Source organism: Narcine bancroftii, chromosome 4 (assembly GCF_036971445.1).
Source record: "Narcine bancroftii isolate sNarBan1 chromosome 4, sNarBan1.hap1, whole genome shotgun sequence".
In the NCBI taxonomy this organism is placed as follows: domain Eukaryota; kingdom Metazoa; phylum Chordata; class Chondrichthyes; order Torpediniformes; family Narcinidae; genus Narcine; species Narcine bancroftii.
Genome location: NC_091472.1, coordinates 274,641,150 through 274,657,183, shown reverse-complemented (window position 1 = coordinate 274,657,183; position 16,034 = coordinate 274,641,150). Strand labels below are relative to the sequence as shown.

General features: G+C 41.5%; 1 protein-coding gene and 1 long non-coding RNA gene across 37 annotated transcripts in view; one reads left to right on the top strand and one right to left on the bottom strand.

Annotated features, from left to right (window-relative positions):
• Window positions 1-16,034, top strand: part of kynu (kynureninase) — a 207,536-nt gene that overhangs the window by 34,908 nt on the left and 156,594 nt on the right. For 14 of the 34 annotated variants that reach the window (XM_069935057.1, XM_069935067.1, XM_069935068.1 and 11 more), the window contains 2 exons: window positions 9,667-9,731; window positions 11,573-11,763. In XM_069935057.1, coding sequence (XP_069791158.1) covers window positions 9,667-9,731; window positions 11,573-11,763 — 256 coding nt within the window. Of the gene's footprint in view, window positions 1-1,747; window positions 1,905-3,809; window positions 3,932-9,666; window positions 9,737-9,762; window positions 10,231-11,572; window positions 11,764-13,306; window positions 13,489-16,034 lie in introns of those variants that run through there. The other 20 variants (XM_069935071.1, XM_069935076.1, XM_069935077.1 and 17 more) reach the window with 8 other exon arrangements.
• The window catches only part of LOC138761988 (uncharacterized), a 53,603-nt gene that overhangs the window by 23,759 nt on the left and 13,810 nt on the right, over window positions 1-16,034 (bottom strand). The window contains exon 3 of one of the 3 annotated variants that reach the window (XR_011356686.1): window positions 1,558-3,315. The exons of 1 other annotated variant lie outside the window; for it this stretch is intronic. This is a non-coding gene — a long non-coding RNA (uncharacterized lncRNA). Of the gene's footprint in view, window positions 1-1,557; window positions 3,316-11,834; window positions 11,915-16,034 lie in introns of those variants that run through there. One more of the 3 variants, XR_011356687.1, reaches the window with a different exon arrangement.

Sequence of the window (16,034 nt, the reverse complement as noted above, 5' to 3'; positions counted from 1 at the left end):
CTACTGCATTACCTTTGGAGCTGTCAATAGAACTGATGAATGCACAAATAAGTTGACAGGTTCACTTGGATAATGGGGAAGGTCCTTAGTGAAGCAGCTGATATTTGGAACATGGATACTGTCCTACAGAGTTCTTGCAGCAATGTCCTAGGATACTCTGATAATTGCCTTCCAACAATTATAACTATCCTGGTTTCGAAACTGCTGATAAAATGTCTTTACCCTGATACCCAACACAAGACTATTGGCTTACTATATTTTTTGAAGCAAGGTTTAGTATCTGATCCCTTTTTCCCTTGATTCCCTTTGTGGTAAAACAAGCTATTGATCTCATCTTTAAATAGGTCCAATGCTTAAACAGAGAATTCCCGAGATGCTCAAACATCTTTTTGTAAAGAAAATTCTCAAAATCCTAAATTAGAAATCCAAGGACCTTTGGGTTTCCTAATGACAAATTTGATTACATTTTGCTTTGATGCTAAAGGTTGTTAATGTTATCTTTGGAATTTAACTGCCTGGTCCTCGCTTGAAACATAGATGATTAATCTAAACTGATTAACAACTGGAGGGATTTGTTCAAATGTAACCAAAATAGAGTATCATTAAACATAAATGTCTACCCTTATTCATTGGGTGTATATATTCATATATAGATCATGTCACTTTGTTTTATATTTGATAAATTTCCAGCTTGCAAAACTGAGTAATGTTTGGCTGAAGCAAGGCTTGAGTGATATCTGGAGTGGACTAGTTCAAGTGTGTCCCATATTAAGTATCAACAGTAGTTAATTGCGGAATAAGTTTCACATGATAGTACTATCATTGGTATCTTCACTTTGACAATTAAAGGTCTTTGTGCTGTTTTTTGAAGGCTGTTTCGTATCATGATTTTTGTGAACAAGCTGACCTGGCTTTGTGTGCCTCGTTCTGCATCCAATATGCTATTTGTATTTCACATTGGGCCAAAGATTGATTTTTACGGCTTGGAAATATGATTAACAGATATGCTGGGCCACATGAGCACAGATTCTGCTGGGATAAACTTTCTCTGTGGAATGCTGATTGTACCTCATGACTGCACAGTTTAGAGCTGCTTGATCTGTTTTACAACTTCACCAAAAACTCGAGGTCACACTTAGGGCAGTGTTTGCAGTTCTGGTCACCACACTTGGAAAGAAAGATGTGATTGAGCTGGAGAGACCAAAGAGGAAATTCCCTGAGATGTTACGTGGATGAGAGAATCTTAATTAAGTGGTGAAATTGGATAGGCTTTTCTCTAGAATGAATAGGCTGAGAGGATGACCTGATTATGGTATACAAGACTAAGGGAAGAAATGGTAGGGCAGAAAGTTGGTCTTTCTACCATGGTTGGAGTATCAAAAACAAAAATAAATGGGTTAAATGTGAGCAAAAAGAGATTTATACGGCATTTGAGTTTTTTTTTTAAGTGTACTGATATTTGGAATCACTGCTGTTGGAAATGGTGGAATCCAACGCAATTCCCATGTATATAGATGAGCACTTGAATCATTTACTCATCAACAGCTATAGGCCAAGACTAAAGCAGAAGGGTTAGTATGAACTCATTGGGTTGAAATGTCTGTTTCATATAGTATGATTCTCTGAATTTCTACAGACTAGGTCATCTAAATTTGATTGCACATTTTATTCTTTCTTAATAGATGTTATTTCTTTCAACTTCAAACTTTCACCCATTCTTCAGAAGTCCATTTTTTTTACCCCACAGTGAGCTAAGATGTGGAACATGAGCAGCATCTCTGAAGTGCAAACTGGCAACAGGATGGATTTAAAAAAAAAATAACCATGCATGGAATCATGAAATGCCTCAACACAATGAAACTTCCCAAAGCACTAAACTGAAGAATTCTCAGATGAAACTTCCTGTAGGATTTGATATTGAGTTGCAGAGTAATGTACCAAAAAGATAACCAAAGAACTTGGCATTAAGTATATGCTTAACTAAACATCTTAAATGAGAGAGAGAATTTTGAGGATGGAATTGGGGAAACTGAGAGTTTCCATTGATGCCAGAGTGATTAAAATCAAGTGTATATAACATCAGAAATGGAGACCCACAAGGATCAAGAAGGCTTGAGGTTTGGAAAGATGGGGAGGAGGTGATCAGAAAGTGCCCACTTAATGGTTGTAAAATATAATACTTATTTTCTCTCTTCCCATATGTTTGGATCAAGACATTGATGCAATTGGGTATGCAACGTAAACACTTTATTTAATGTTAACAATACAGAAAAGTAGAAGCCCCTTCTAGTCCATGCTGTTCAATTACAATTCCAGGTTTTGGAGCATGCGATGAAATTGGGGTACTTGGAGAAAACCCACACATATCACCGGGAGAACCTACAAACTCCTTGCAGACAGTGCTGGATTACAACACAGATCATTGGCATTGTAATAGTTTGCTCTAACCATGCGGTTGACTGCTTTGCTCATATTTATGTTGTGACTTTCAAAAACCCACACAGTGCATCAAGTCTGTATAGTTTTCAGATTCAAAGATAATAACAGATGAGTAAATACATAGTAGTTACAATATTTAGCTAGCTTTGATATTTTGGATGCTTCCTTGGGATAGTGTATTAATAAATGGAACACGTTTCATTTGATTGGAAAACTCCACAAAAGACTTTTTGACATTATGGAGACCAAAAGAAATCCGGATGTCTAAAATGTCCTAAATCTACTGCTGTGTCAGGAGTGGCCCTCTCAATGCACAAATATCCCAAGAATCAATTTCCAGAACAAATGATTCTTACTATGTTTGAGGTAATAGGTCACATAATGGCTGGACTGGAATCTTCCAGCATCTCTTTCCACAGATGGAAATACAGGGCTGGCTACATATATCCATTGAATCCCCTGTCTATATTGCAATGTTGCAAAATGAGTGCAACGCTCAGGAAGTGTCCCTTGTAATGCCTTGAACTTCATCTGTTTTCGAACATTGATGGATGTCACGTTCTTTAACAAGTTTCCAAGCATGCAATTAAGAGATTGACTTGTCACTTTCCAAATCCTACTTACTAATCTGATAGTCTCTTCTCTTTGCAGACTGCAGTATCTTTTTGTCTGCTGTTCTCCAGTAATTTAAACAAAACAATTACTGGTTATGTGCTGCATTTGGAAGAAGCTTGACAGCTGGTTCAATTTTGCATTAATGGCTACTGGATGACACTTCCCAATCCGCTGTGGCTGCTGCTCCCCAATAGTTTCCATTGAGTCCTTAACCTTGCGATTCCAGTTACATGTCAGTGAGCTTTCCATTCTGTCCTTGACCTTAAATCAGGAAAGATGCAAGAATATTTTTAAAAATTGGACTGAGATTTTTGTTGGCTTTCCTATGCAGATGGCGGGGACTGCATTTTTGTCTGCGAGGGAAAATTAAGCTGGTTTTTAAGTGAAGAATCCTAGTATTATCTCTGCTTTAGTTAGTGTTTGACCTGACCTGGACCATTGATATGTTGTCCAGTGCTACCACTGGAGGGGTTTTCTTCAGCTTTCCAATGTTGTTGATTCCGTTTCTATTCTTGCGTGCAATACTATCTTTTGTCCTCTCAATCCATCCTCCACACTACTTCACTCTATCGTATTTGCTTGCACTATATATTTTGAAATGTTACTTATTATTGCACTGTAATATTGCCACAAAGTAACAAATTTTGAAGTTTGTGGCAATAAATTCTGATTCTTGATTCTGATTTCTATTTCACCACAAGGGAGGGACTAGGCTGAGGAACTTTTCAAACACCAGGGTCCATGCATGTGTTAGAATATAAGCAGCCATCTCAGCTGTACTGTTCTTCAGTGGGTCAAGCCAAGAATAGTCCTGTGCCAACAGCCTATCACAGAAGCATACTGTTCTGAAACAAACAATGCCTCCGATTTTGATGAGGTATGGTGTAGAATTTCAGACTCCATTTTAATTTTCACCTCCTGCCATTTTTCACTTTCAGAGTTTGTACTTTGTCCTGCCACTTTATGCATTTACAGGAAAATAAAACAGATTTTAAATTTTCCATTTCTGATCAAAAATCTCTGACCTAAATAATTGACTGTTCTCTGTTCCATGGATGCTGTATGGCCTCCTTTTGTGGTCCATGAAATAATTCTTGCTGATTTCCTCTCGTCTCTGTGGGAGGGATCCTTTCAATAATACATGACTTGAGATTTTTTTTGCTGCAAACCAGTTTTCATGTTCAAACAGTTGCTAACCCCCTGAATTTGCAATCCAGTACGTTTTGATGATCTGAAAATCAGTTAACCAAAAAGTTCACATCGTAGCAACATGTCAGAAATTGGGAGAAAATAAATTCACCTGACGTGCTCACATGGGGCTCTGCTGCGCTGTTAGCACCAATTTTTTAACAACAGAGTTCAGAACCAGCCAGGAAGACAGATGCTGGATGCTGGCTCAGTGAAGCAGGCTGGAATCTTGACCCAACAGTGAGGGACTGGAGGATGTAGGTGGGTCAGGCATCACCTGGGGAGATGGTCCTCATTTCAGGTAACTCCCTCCCCTCTTTCTTTCCATTCTTTTTTTTTTACCCTGCACTGCACTTGGTTCTCCACTGTCCCAGCATCATCAAGAACAGTGCTTAAAAGTCCTTCCAAAATCCTAATCAAACAGAAGGCACTCTTTTACACTTGTCCAACGCCCTTCCCATTCTATCCTCCTTCCCTCAACAGCTCTGTATTCTCAGACTCATTGAATTTAAGATCGCCAATTAAAATTCCAGCCTACATGTCATTGAGAATGTGGGAGGAAATTAGCACACCCATAAGAGCAGGGGCCTCGGGCTCCTGGACAGGATTGGCGACTGGGGTGGAGAGGTGTTGGGGATCAGTGACGGCAATGGGGAGAAGCAAATACTCTTCTGATGCCTGCTGAAAGCCATTACTCAGTTATCCAAAAAAATCTAATTAACTGGAAAGCATTTTGTCCCGAGCTTTTCGGATAACCGGAAACTTATTGAATGCACAAGTCCTTCGAGGCAAAGTCAAAAGTCACACTGTCGTGAAACTTTCTGAACTTTTCCAAACTCATTAATCTGGAGATACTGAAATCTGAAGCAAAAAATAATTCTGCTGGAGGAACTGAGCAGATCGAGCAGCGTCGGTAGGAGGAAAATAATTGTCAAAGTTTTGGATTAGACCCTTCATCATGGTTAATCTGCAAGTCCAATCAAATTTATTGCCATCTGATTGCAAAAGACCAACCCAATGAAACAGCCTTCTCTGGTCCTTGGTGCAAAATATGCAGACATCCAACTAGACATAGCACCGATACAGACAGACAATATAAAATGCAGACTAGAATGATTGTATACAAAAAAAATGGATAGATATTGTTGTATGACATGAGCATCTTGGATGGTTAGTGTGAGCAGTTCATTTAGTTGTTTAGGGTTCTTACTGTGGGAAAAAGTTGCTTCTTAGCCTGGTGGTGCTGGGTCTGATCTCTTTCCTGATAGGAAGAGCTGAAAGATGCTGTGTGCAGGGTGGAAATGGTCCGCAGTGATTTTTCACACCCTCTTCAGACAATGATCTCAGTAGATCACATTAATGGGGGGGGGGGGGGGGGGAAGGGAGGAGTCCACTGGTTCTTTCTGCCACTCTTAATGGTCCTGTGGATTTACTTCCTAGCCCATTCTCTGCAGCAACCATACTACACTGTAATGCAGCCAGCCAGGACACTCTCAAAAGGGGCCCTATAGAAGATAGACATGCTGGTGGCCAGTAGTCTTATCTGTTTGTCTTCACAGGAAGTGCAGTCACAGATGAGAGATTTTGTGTGTTCATGATAAGTTACTGGTTTAGTAAACTCCAAGGAACTTGGTGTTCTCTACTATCTCCATTCGAGTTATTGATGTAATAGTAATGACCTTTCCAGACAGGATCATCAACATAATCAGATTCTCTCAAGCTCATACCCTTTATTGATGTTTCTATGGGGGGGAGAGGGGGTGAGGAAAGAATCATTAATAAATAAATTCCTGATGATGGTAATTATAATGAATGCACTCGGATATTAAATTTGTTTATGATGAGATGACAGGCTGTTTACTTTTCTGACTGAGTTATGTGTACATTAATTAACATTAAAACAGTGCAGCTTGTAATACTGCTGCACCACAATGGCCCAGGTTCAATACTGATTTCCACCATTATTATCTCTGTGGAGTTTGCACTTTATCCCAGCATGGGTTTACTTTGGGTGTGCTAATTTCCTCCCAGAATGACACGCAGGCTGGAATTTTAATTGGCGATCTTAAATTCAATGAGTCTGAGAATACAGAGGAGTTGAAGGGAATGAGGGTAGAATGGGAATGGCATTGGATAAGTGTAAAAGAGTGCCTTCTGTTTGATTAGGATTTTGGAAGGACTTTTAATTGTATTTCAGTCAGAAAATAAGGTGGGTTGAGTTTTCCTGAGGGGTGAACTGCTTTCTCTGCTGCTGCCCTGCAGAGTAGTGATCAAGCACAGGATCCAATTAAACAATTTGGATGGGTCTGTACAGAATGGTGGGCAAGATTCATAGCAGGACATAGAGGGTAGTGGGTTCTAGGCAAATGGTGGATCTGTACAGGTTACCAGAGTGGGACAACACCACCACCCCGCCCCCCCACCCCCAATTCTGCTCCTCAGCCTCTGCAGATAAATGTACCCATAGTGACAGACCACGTCAGCCAGGGCCAAGCAGTTGGAATGCTAAAGTCGGGGAGGCTCCTCTGATCAGCCAAATTGTTCTATGGGGCACTAACAACTCAATGAGGCTGCATCAGCAGGCTCCAGCTTGGCAGTTGAAGGCCTCGTACTGGGAAATTTTGGGACCTGGCTATGTTACTACTTTCTGCAGACCTCTGAATTGGATTGAGCTTTTCTTGGAGGTGAATGAGGCCTTGGGCCTAAAATGTCGGTTATATATCTTTACCTCCTTTGGATGCTTAGAGACCTGCTGAGTTCCTCCAGCAGTTTTGTTTTCACTACAATCACAGTGTTACTTCACTCCGAGGATTTGTGTGGACAGGGTGATAGGCATTGTCTGAACAGACTTTCAGCAAATAGAACCACAACTTCAAAGTGCAATCCTGAATCAGGACCTTGAGCTTTGGTTCACCATTGCACAATGTGGCATGCAGTTACATAGGTTACGGGGTCAAGGAGGCCTCAACATCAGAGGAGGTGGCAAGATCCAAGGCCAATTGATGTCTCTGAAGCAGCTCTGCTTTGCTTCTCTATTTTGTTGTAATAATGGTGCTGGATTACTTGTTGACTTTGCTTTTGCAGTGCAAATAAAGGAAAGATTTGTGTGATTCTTGTGTACTTGACAAGCAATTGAATCTTGAAATGAAAAAGAACCTGATAAAACAAATGATTAAAATTGTTTGAATTGTTGCACGCAATCAAATAATTAAAAATCTCTAATTAAAAATATGATTTTGTCATTTTTCCCTTGCAACTCCAGCAAGCCTGGTGCAGGATCTGACAGCAGAATCCCCAGCAAAAACAAAGTACTGGGAATCTTAAGTTCTTGCACCACCATTGGGAATTGTAATTGTGAATGTGGTTGAAACTTCAGCCATTGAGCATTTGTGTGGTAATCCTGACATTTTTCAACATAATTAGTTTGTCCTATGCATTATACAACATGTGCACCAGGAGCTTAAAAACACAGATTAAATGCCATGTTTACTACTTTCTGCAGATTTCTAAATTCTATGTTGAATTGGTTTTAGTTTTTCTGAGAGCAAGGACACTAGCGTGAAGGATTGGTTATGTATCTTTGCCTATGGATACTAGCATTTTTGTGTTTTTACTACAATCACAGCATGTACAGATGTTCATGTTTTACTCAGAATTTATTTGGACAGATTGATAGACTTTGTCTAAATAGACTTTTAGCACATCCTTTGACAAGGTTCCACATGATCAGTTAGTTAGGTTGATTGCATGGGATCCAGGACAAGCTAACCAATTGGATACAAAATTGGCTGACAGTAGGTGACAAAGGTTGATGGAGGGTTGTTTTCAAATGGAAGCTTTGTGATGAATGGAGCCTGTGCCACAGGGATTGATGCTGGTTCCAGGGTTGTCTGTCATTTATGTTAACACTAGGGATGAAAATGTAGGTGTCTTGGTTAATAGTTTGTGACTGATGTTACAATTGGTGGTATAGTGAACAAGGAGGATGGTTATCGAAGATTCCAAAGGGATCTTGATTAATTGACAGTGGCTTAAGGAATGAAAGATGGAGTTTAATTCTGACAAATGTGAGGTTTTGCAGTTGGGCAAGTTGTCTCAGGACAGGACTTGCACAGAAAATCTATGGACCTTAAAATCCTGTGGAATGGAGGGATTTAAGGCTACAAGTACATAGTTGCCTGAAAGTGGTGACAGAAGTGGACAGTGGCAGCCTTGGCTTCATTGGTTGGAGCAATGTGTCATGTTTCAGCTGTACAAGATGTTGGTCAGGCCACATTTGAAATCCTGTGTGTCATTCTGCTTAACTTGCTATAGAAAAATAAAATACAAGATATTACTGGGCCTAGATGTCTTGAGTTGCAAGGAGAGGCTGAGTAGACTTGGAGACATTTTTTTTCTGGAGCATGTGAAAATGTAGGATGAGATTTACAAAATCACAAAGGGCATAGATAAGATGAACAATGCAGCCTTTTCTCCAGGATAGGAGTATCTAAAACTAGAAGACAACATGTTAAAGAGGAGAGGTAGAAGATTTAAAAGTGATCTGAAGGACAATGTTTTCAAATGGGGGTGGTGCATGTCTGGATCAAGCCGCTCGTGCAAGTGGTGGAGGTAGGTACAACTATGGTATTTTAGACAGGTAAATAGATAGGAAAGCACAAGAGGGGTATAAGCAAAGGAACTAGCTCATAATGCAACATGGTTAGAATAGTTGGGACCACAGGCCTGATTCCATGCTGTATAATTTGATTCTATGACTGAGAAGTGATAGTTCCATTTAGAACCAGTGGTGTAACTCGACATAATCCAACGCAGTAAGGATTTAAATTATTTTTGTTTGATTAACATCACACCATCTTGTAAATTTTTAAATTTCATGTTAAAATTGAGCAATTACTTAATGGTGCCCCTTGGTTATTTAGTACAGCTCGTACTAAATGCTTTTCAGCTCAAAGTATTGCCTTTCAGCAAGCTCTCTATGGAATTACAAACAGTAAAGGTCCAAAAATTCAGATGCAAGAAATTCGGACCATCCAAGAATCTGGACCTCTCAAACATTCAGCTGAAAACCAAGCCACCCAAGAAACTTCTCGACAATTCTCGGCTCTTCCGTGGATGTGTGTATTGTGAAAGGGTCACAGATGTTCAGCCTGAGAATCTGAAAATTCAGATTGACCCAATCCCTGAATTGTCTGGATTTTAGGACTTTTACTGTTGATTGTAAATGCAACTGACTCTTTTATTCTTGCATCTGCATATCTTCCTGGTCTTGTATATTCCTTCAGCATTTGAAATCAGTTCTGATTTCAATTTTCTTACTTGTTGTACATTTCAACTCTGATGTAAAGTGAACATGAATTTGTCAAAAAAAGTTAATTCATGAAATAAGTATCAATGCTGATGCAATTGTTTGTCTCTCAATAGGAACAGCCATTGAAGTTAGAAACTAAAATGGAAGTGTTGCGTAGAGGAAGTTGGTTGGACAGGAGGTAGTGTGAGTGCATTTGGATCTTTTGCTCACATTCTAGAATTCTCTCCTTTTCCCTAGCTTCTGATCGGTTCTTTTGTAAAGTCCTTGCCTTTATTTTCTCAGGTTGTGGGAACTTCTGGAAATGACTTAAAGTTGTTGGGATGTGTATAGGAGTTGGAATGTTATGGTAAATTTGTATAAGACATTGGTGAGTCCAAATTAACTCCAGGAAAAATTGGAAGCATGCAGAGATTTACTTGGTTGTTGGTGGGACTTGAGGAACTAAGTTACAGGGAAAGGATAGAGAACTTTATCTATACCCCTCATAATTTTATATACCTCTATCAAATCTCCCCTAATTCTTCTGCACTCCAAAGAATAGAGTAAATGAAAGTAGTCTTTTTCAACTGTGGTCAGGTGTGATACAACCCAGAGGACAAGAGTTAAGGGTGAACATCAGTTGGAATTTCTTCACACAGAGAGTGGTGGGAGTATGGAACAAGCTGCCAGCTGAAGTGGTAAATGCATGCTCATTTTTTTTTTATCATTTAAGAAAAATTTGGATGGGTACATGGATGGGAGGAATAAGGACTGGGTGCAGGTCAATGAGACGTGACAGAATAATAGGTCAGCAGTGACTAAAATCATTAGAATTTGTCACAAAGTAGTCACAAAATTTGCAGTCGCATCAGTGCAAACAATTCAACAATCAATAAAAATAGTGCACAAAATGTCAAAGCAAGGCAATGTGCAGTGAACCGGGATTCACTGGTAGTGTGTTGTGCTGATGGCTGGCTCCGCCCATATATGCTCACATATAACCCTGATTTCCCACCTAAACCTAGAACCCTTCCGAAGATTACTGTGAGACTCTACCCATAGTTATAAGCTAATAAAAGTGTTTGTCCTCCCTCCAGTCATGAGCGCTTTTATTCATGCTACACAGTCTCTGGTTCATTGATCCTTCAGGAATCTGAAGGTGGCAGGGAAGAAGCTCTCATCTTTGGGCTCCTGTATTTTTTTCCTGATGGTAGCAGAATGAAGAGGGTAATGGCAGCCCTTAAGGATAGAGGCTGCATTTTTAAGACACCACCTTTTGTAGATGTCCTCGATGGAGTGAAGACTGGTGCCTGTGATTTTGCATGCTGAGTTAACAACCCTCTGGAGTTTTTTCTTGTCCTGAGAATTGGTACCTCTGTACCAAAGAGTGATACAACTAGCCAGATTGCTCTCCATGGTACATGTAGAATTTTTTGAGAGTTTTCGGTGGCATACTGAATCTTCTCAAATACCTCACAAAGTATAGCCGCTGGTGAGCTGTCTTTGTGATTGCATCAACATGGAGGCTCCAGGATAGATCCTCGGAGATTTTGACATGCAGGAATTTGAAGTTCTTGACACTTTCCACTACTGAGCTCTTGATGAGGACTGGATTGTGCTCTTCTGACTTCCTTCTGGTCCACAATTATCTCCTTGGGTACAAGGTTGTTGGTGTCACACCATTCAATGAGATGATCTATCTCCCTCCTGCCTGTTTCCTCATTGCTGTTTATAATTCTGCCGACAACTGAGGTGCCTTCGGTAAATTTGTCAATAGCATTGGAATTGTGCCTGGTCACCTCTGATGAGGAAGTCAAGGATCCATTTGCAGAGGGGGTGCAGAATCCCAGGGTTTGGAACTTCTTGACCAGCACTGAGGGAATTAAAGGACGGAAGGGCCTGTTTTTTTTTGGTCTATTATGTTTGATGGTTCTATGGCAGCTATCATATTCTATGCAGGGAGTCATCTTTTGATCACAAACATTATGTTAAAAGGCTAATTACAATGTATCAATAACATATTATAACTTTACATTACAGACTAATTTGCAGCTTACTCATGATGGATGCATGTGGTGTAAGTTCCCTACAACTGAGTTTGGAGCATACTGCCTCAATTTTAGGATGTAGCATTTCCGATGAAAAGCTTGCAATTCATTTGGATAAAGAAGATGAACTGAATCATCTTAGAAACCAATTCAATGTCCCCAAAATTAAAGACCTGCCTTCAAGTAAGTTTACAACTATTCTAATGACTTGTGCTGGATTTTAGACTCTTGTTAACATGTAATTATGTACCTTCAGTTCGTACTGTTTCTTTTGTATCACCTTCGTTTATGGTATTTCTTCAATCATTTTAGCACTTTAATTTTGCGATCAATTCTATTAACAAAAAAAATCATTGTAGATAGTTTTGAATTTTATTTAAAAGACTGACAAATTAGATTTTCTATATCATAAATTTTGGTTTAATTATCCTATTACCATGATCTTTGCAGAATTTTCAAAAGAAATCAATGTTTGAAACCATCAGTGGATGATCTGGTGTCAAACATACAATAAAGTGTAACTACTCAGCAACATTTTTTTATGTTGAAAATTATTTTAAAATGTCTAGTTATAAGGATGATCTAATTTTATTTTCAGTGTTTAACACATCTGGTAATGTATCAAAGAACATTGGGTATTAAAACAATCATCCTGCTTCTATATACAGGCTTCTATATGTATATGGATGATGTTTTCTTAATATTTATTCATTTGAGTTGTTGTTTGGGTTTGATCATGGCATTTACTTCACGAGTGTGTCATGCTATCAAAGTAACATTAATGAGTTGGGACAAATAATTGTGTAAATGTCTGACTGGTGAAGTTTACACTCATGATTCTGGAACAGAGAATGTACACTGGATCAGAAAAGCTTGGACTTAGACTTAGAGGAATGTCCCGATTTTGCTCAATGCTGAATGTTAATATTATTGCATTGTGAAATAGGATAGAGACAAGGTAGGAACCAGGAAGTTCTTTGATCGGCTTTTACCACTTGCTTATTCATGCTTTTGACACCAATTTACTTCCTTAATTATTTTTCAGAATGTGTTGGTTGATGGGATGATTTTTTTGCAGGACCTGCTATTCCACTTTGACATGCCTAAATTATCACATTTTATAGAATGTATGGATAGATTATTTCAAACTGGAACTTTGGTTATTTACCTTAGCTTCTTAAAGCTCAGGTTTCTTAATATTGTAGCCTTTCACTTTTCCAAGAATATCAGGAAATAGACATAAATTTCCAAAGAGTAGAACCCAGTCCATAATCTGAGATTTTTCTTCTTTGGAATAGACTTATTAAAAATTTTGCTCAAGAATTGTTAATGTTTTTTTTAAATCAGCTCTGCACAGTTGGGGTACTTTTCATGAGCCAAGGTTAAAATATGTGGCGATATGGCTGGCTGGCTCACCCTCAGCGGGGTCTCGCTACCTTAGCTCCTCCCTTGATCCTTCCCATTGACCCCTGGCCATAAAGATAGAGTTCCCTCTCCTTCCCTCTCATTTTCCTGGCCTCGACCCGGACCACCGTTCCCCTGTCTGTATTATTATTGGGCTATCGATAGCCCCCAACAATTTATTAAGCAAGATTTTAGAACTCTCTGGTTATGGATAAATTGCTGTGCTCCGAACGGCTGGAACTAGACGCCCATGTCCATGGTGCATCAGTACTCTTCGAGCAGTGGATGAACTGTTTCAATAATTTTCTCAATGCTGCTGCAGAAGTGGTCCATTCTGACAAGAAGAAGCTCAAGATCCTTCAAGTACGAGTACCCAGGCCTACCTGACCATCTTGGGCTGTGTGACCTACACTGACGTGATGGCTGAGCTGCGGGCACTCTATAAACCCAAGATGAACTCTGTTTACTCCCATTACCTGCTGGCATCCAAGAAACAACAGCCTGGTGAGTCTGCCGAAGAATTTGTCTGGTCCTTGGTATCACTGGGAAAAGACTGTTTGGGGATATCTCATGGTATCACTGGGAAAAGACTGTTTGGGGATATCTCATGGTATCACTGGGAAAAGACTGTTTGGGGAAATCTCATGGTATCACTGGGAAAAGACTGTTTGGGGGAATCTCATTAGCCTGGGCATGATATCGCTAAACCATTGCATGGAAGAGCTGATCAGAGATGCCTGTGTGTTGGGGTTGATGTCGGACTACATCTGGCAAAGACTCCTCGAGGAGGACCCGCTCCCTCTCAAAAAGGCAATCGAACTGGTCAGAACTCTGGACTCGGCCCAGTGCCAGGTGGTGTCGATTGCAGGCAGAAGCGGGCTAACCATGTACGTTCCACCACAAGGGCCATCGGCCTTGGACTCAGCGTTGGGAATCAGTGACCCGACCGTGGCTGCAATCATACTGACCACACAGTCGAGGTGCAACTTCTGCGGGCAGGTCAGGCACGCGAGGCGCCTCTGTCCCGCGAAAGGAGCGAAGTGTTCGTGTTGTGGTAAGAGGGGCCACTATCAAATGGTCTGCAGGTCCCGATTACAGCCAGCGAGCAGGGCAGCAGCATGCATTCCCGAAGAGCTTCCAGCACTGAACGCGTGCGCAGTGAAGGGAACGCCATTTTAATGTCCACTGCTCCTAGCCTCGGTACTTCAGCCTACCGCGCTAGGGACGCCACTTTCAGCCACCTTGACTCCACCTCTGGCTTCTTCATCCGATGCTGTGTGGTCAACATGGAGGTCGCCATCTTGGGCAGGTCTCCCCACCGATGACTATGAAGAAATGCCACTCCTCACTTTAGTGACTCTAAATCAAGTCAGTCCTCACCCAATGCAGATCGAGGTGAATGGACATGAAAATTAATCATCTTCTTGATAGCGGTAGTATGGAAAGCTTTGTACACCCTGATGTGGTCCAGAGACTCTCCCTCCCGGTCCAACCCATGACCGGGATTTTTTTCAATGGTGGCCAGGGACCAACAGATGAAAATTCGGGGGTATTGTGTAGCGTCACTGATGGTGGTGGTGGGGGGGGGGGGGGGGGAAATGTTATGATGACTTTGTTTTACTAGTCATACCCTGCCTCTGCGCACCAATCCTCCTAGACCTTGACGTTCAGAGTCAGTTTAGGAGCGTGATGACGGTGTTCGGAGGTCCCATTGACCATTCGCAGCCCTCGGCGTTTGGGTGACCATCCCCAACCAAATGGCCAGCCCCCGTTACTGACATGTGGCCCCAACATCCAATCCTCCGCACCGTCCAGCGGTCCCGCCACTCAATCCCCAGCTATGGCCCGTGGCCTCACCACCTTAAGGATGCCCCCTCTGTCATTGTTCGCGAACCTGACCCCAGATTGCAAACTTGTCGCCACCAAGAGTCAGCGCTATAGTTTGGAGGATATGCAATTTATCTGGGCTGAGGTCCAGTGACTCCTGGTGGAGGGGATCATAGTCCATATCACCAGTCCCTGAAGAGCACAGTTCCTCATGGTCAGAGGGGCAGGCAAGCCCCCAATGGTGATTCACTATAGTCAAACCATCAACTGCTTCACCCAGCTGGATACATACCCGCTCCCCCGTATAGATGACTTGGTCAATAAGGTCGCCAAATATAGAATTTTTTGACCAATGACCTCAAGTTGGCTTACCTCCATCCGAGTAATTGAATCTATACCGGATCTGAAGCCGACAGGAAACTTTTCCTCTTCCTGCGGTCACCCTTCGGCGTTACTAACAGTGTTTCTGCTTTCCAGAAAGTATTGGACTGGATGGTGGAGGAACATAGACTGACGGCAACTTTCCCCTACCTTGACAATGTCACCATCTGCAGCCATGATCAGCAGGACTACGATGCAAACCTCGCCAAGTTCTTGCGAATGGCCAAGTTACTTAACTTGACATACAACAAGGACAAGTGCATGTTCAACACGGAGCGCCTGGTCCTTCTTGGATCCGTTGTGGCACATCGTGGTATTTCTCCCGACCCTGTCTGCATGCGACCACTTCTAGAACTCCCTATCCTAAGCACCCTGAAGGCACTGAAACCATGCCTAGGGCTGTTATCATACTATGCGCAGTGGGTGCCCAACTACACCAATAAGGCCCATCCTCTAATTCGGTCAACCATGTTTCCACTATCGGCGGAGACCCAAGCTACTTTTAATCAGATCCGTGGAGACATCGCTAAGGCCACAATGCACGCCGTGGATAAGTCCGTCCCCTTCCAGGTGGAAAGCGATGCCACCGACTTCACGCTGGCCACCACATTAAACCAAGCAGGCAGGCCGGTGGCCTTTTTTTCCCCCATACCCTTCACAGCCCCAAACTCTGGCACTCCTCTGTCGAAAAGGAGGCACAGGTGATCGTTGAGGCAGTGTGCCACCGGCGGAACTACCTAGCCGGAGAGATATTTTCCCTGTTGACTGATCAGAGGGCAGTGTCCTTCATGTTCAGCAGCAAACAATAGGGTAAAATCAAGAACAACAAGATTCTGAGATGA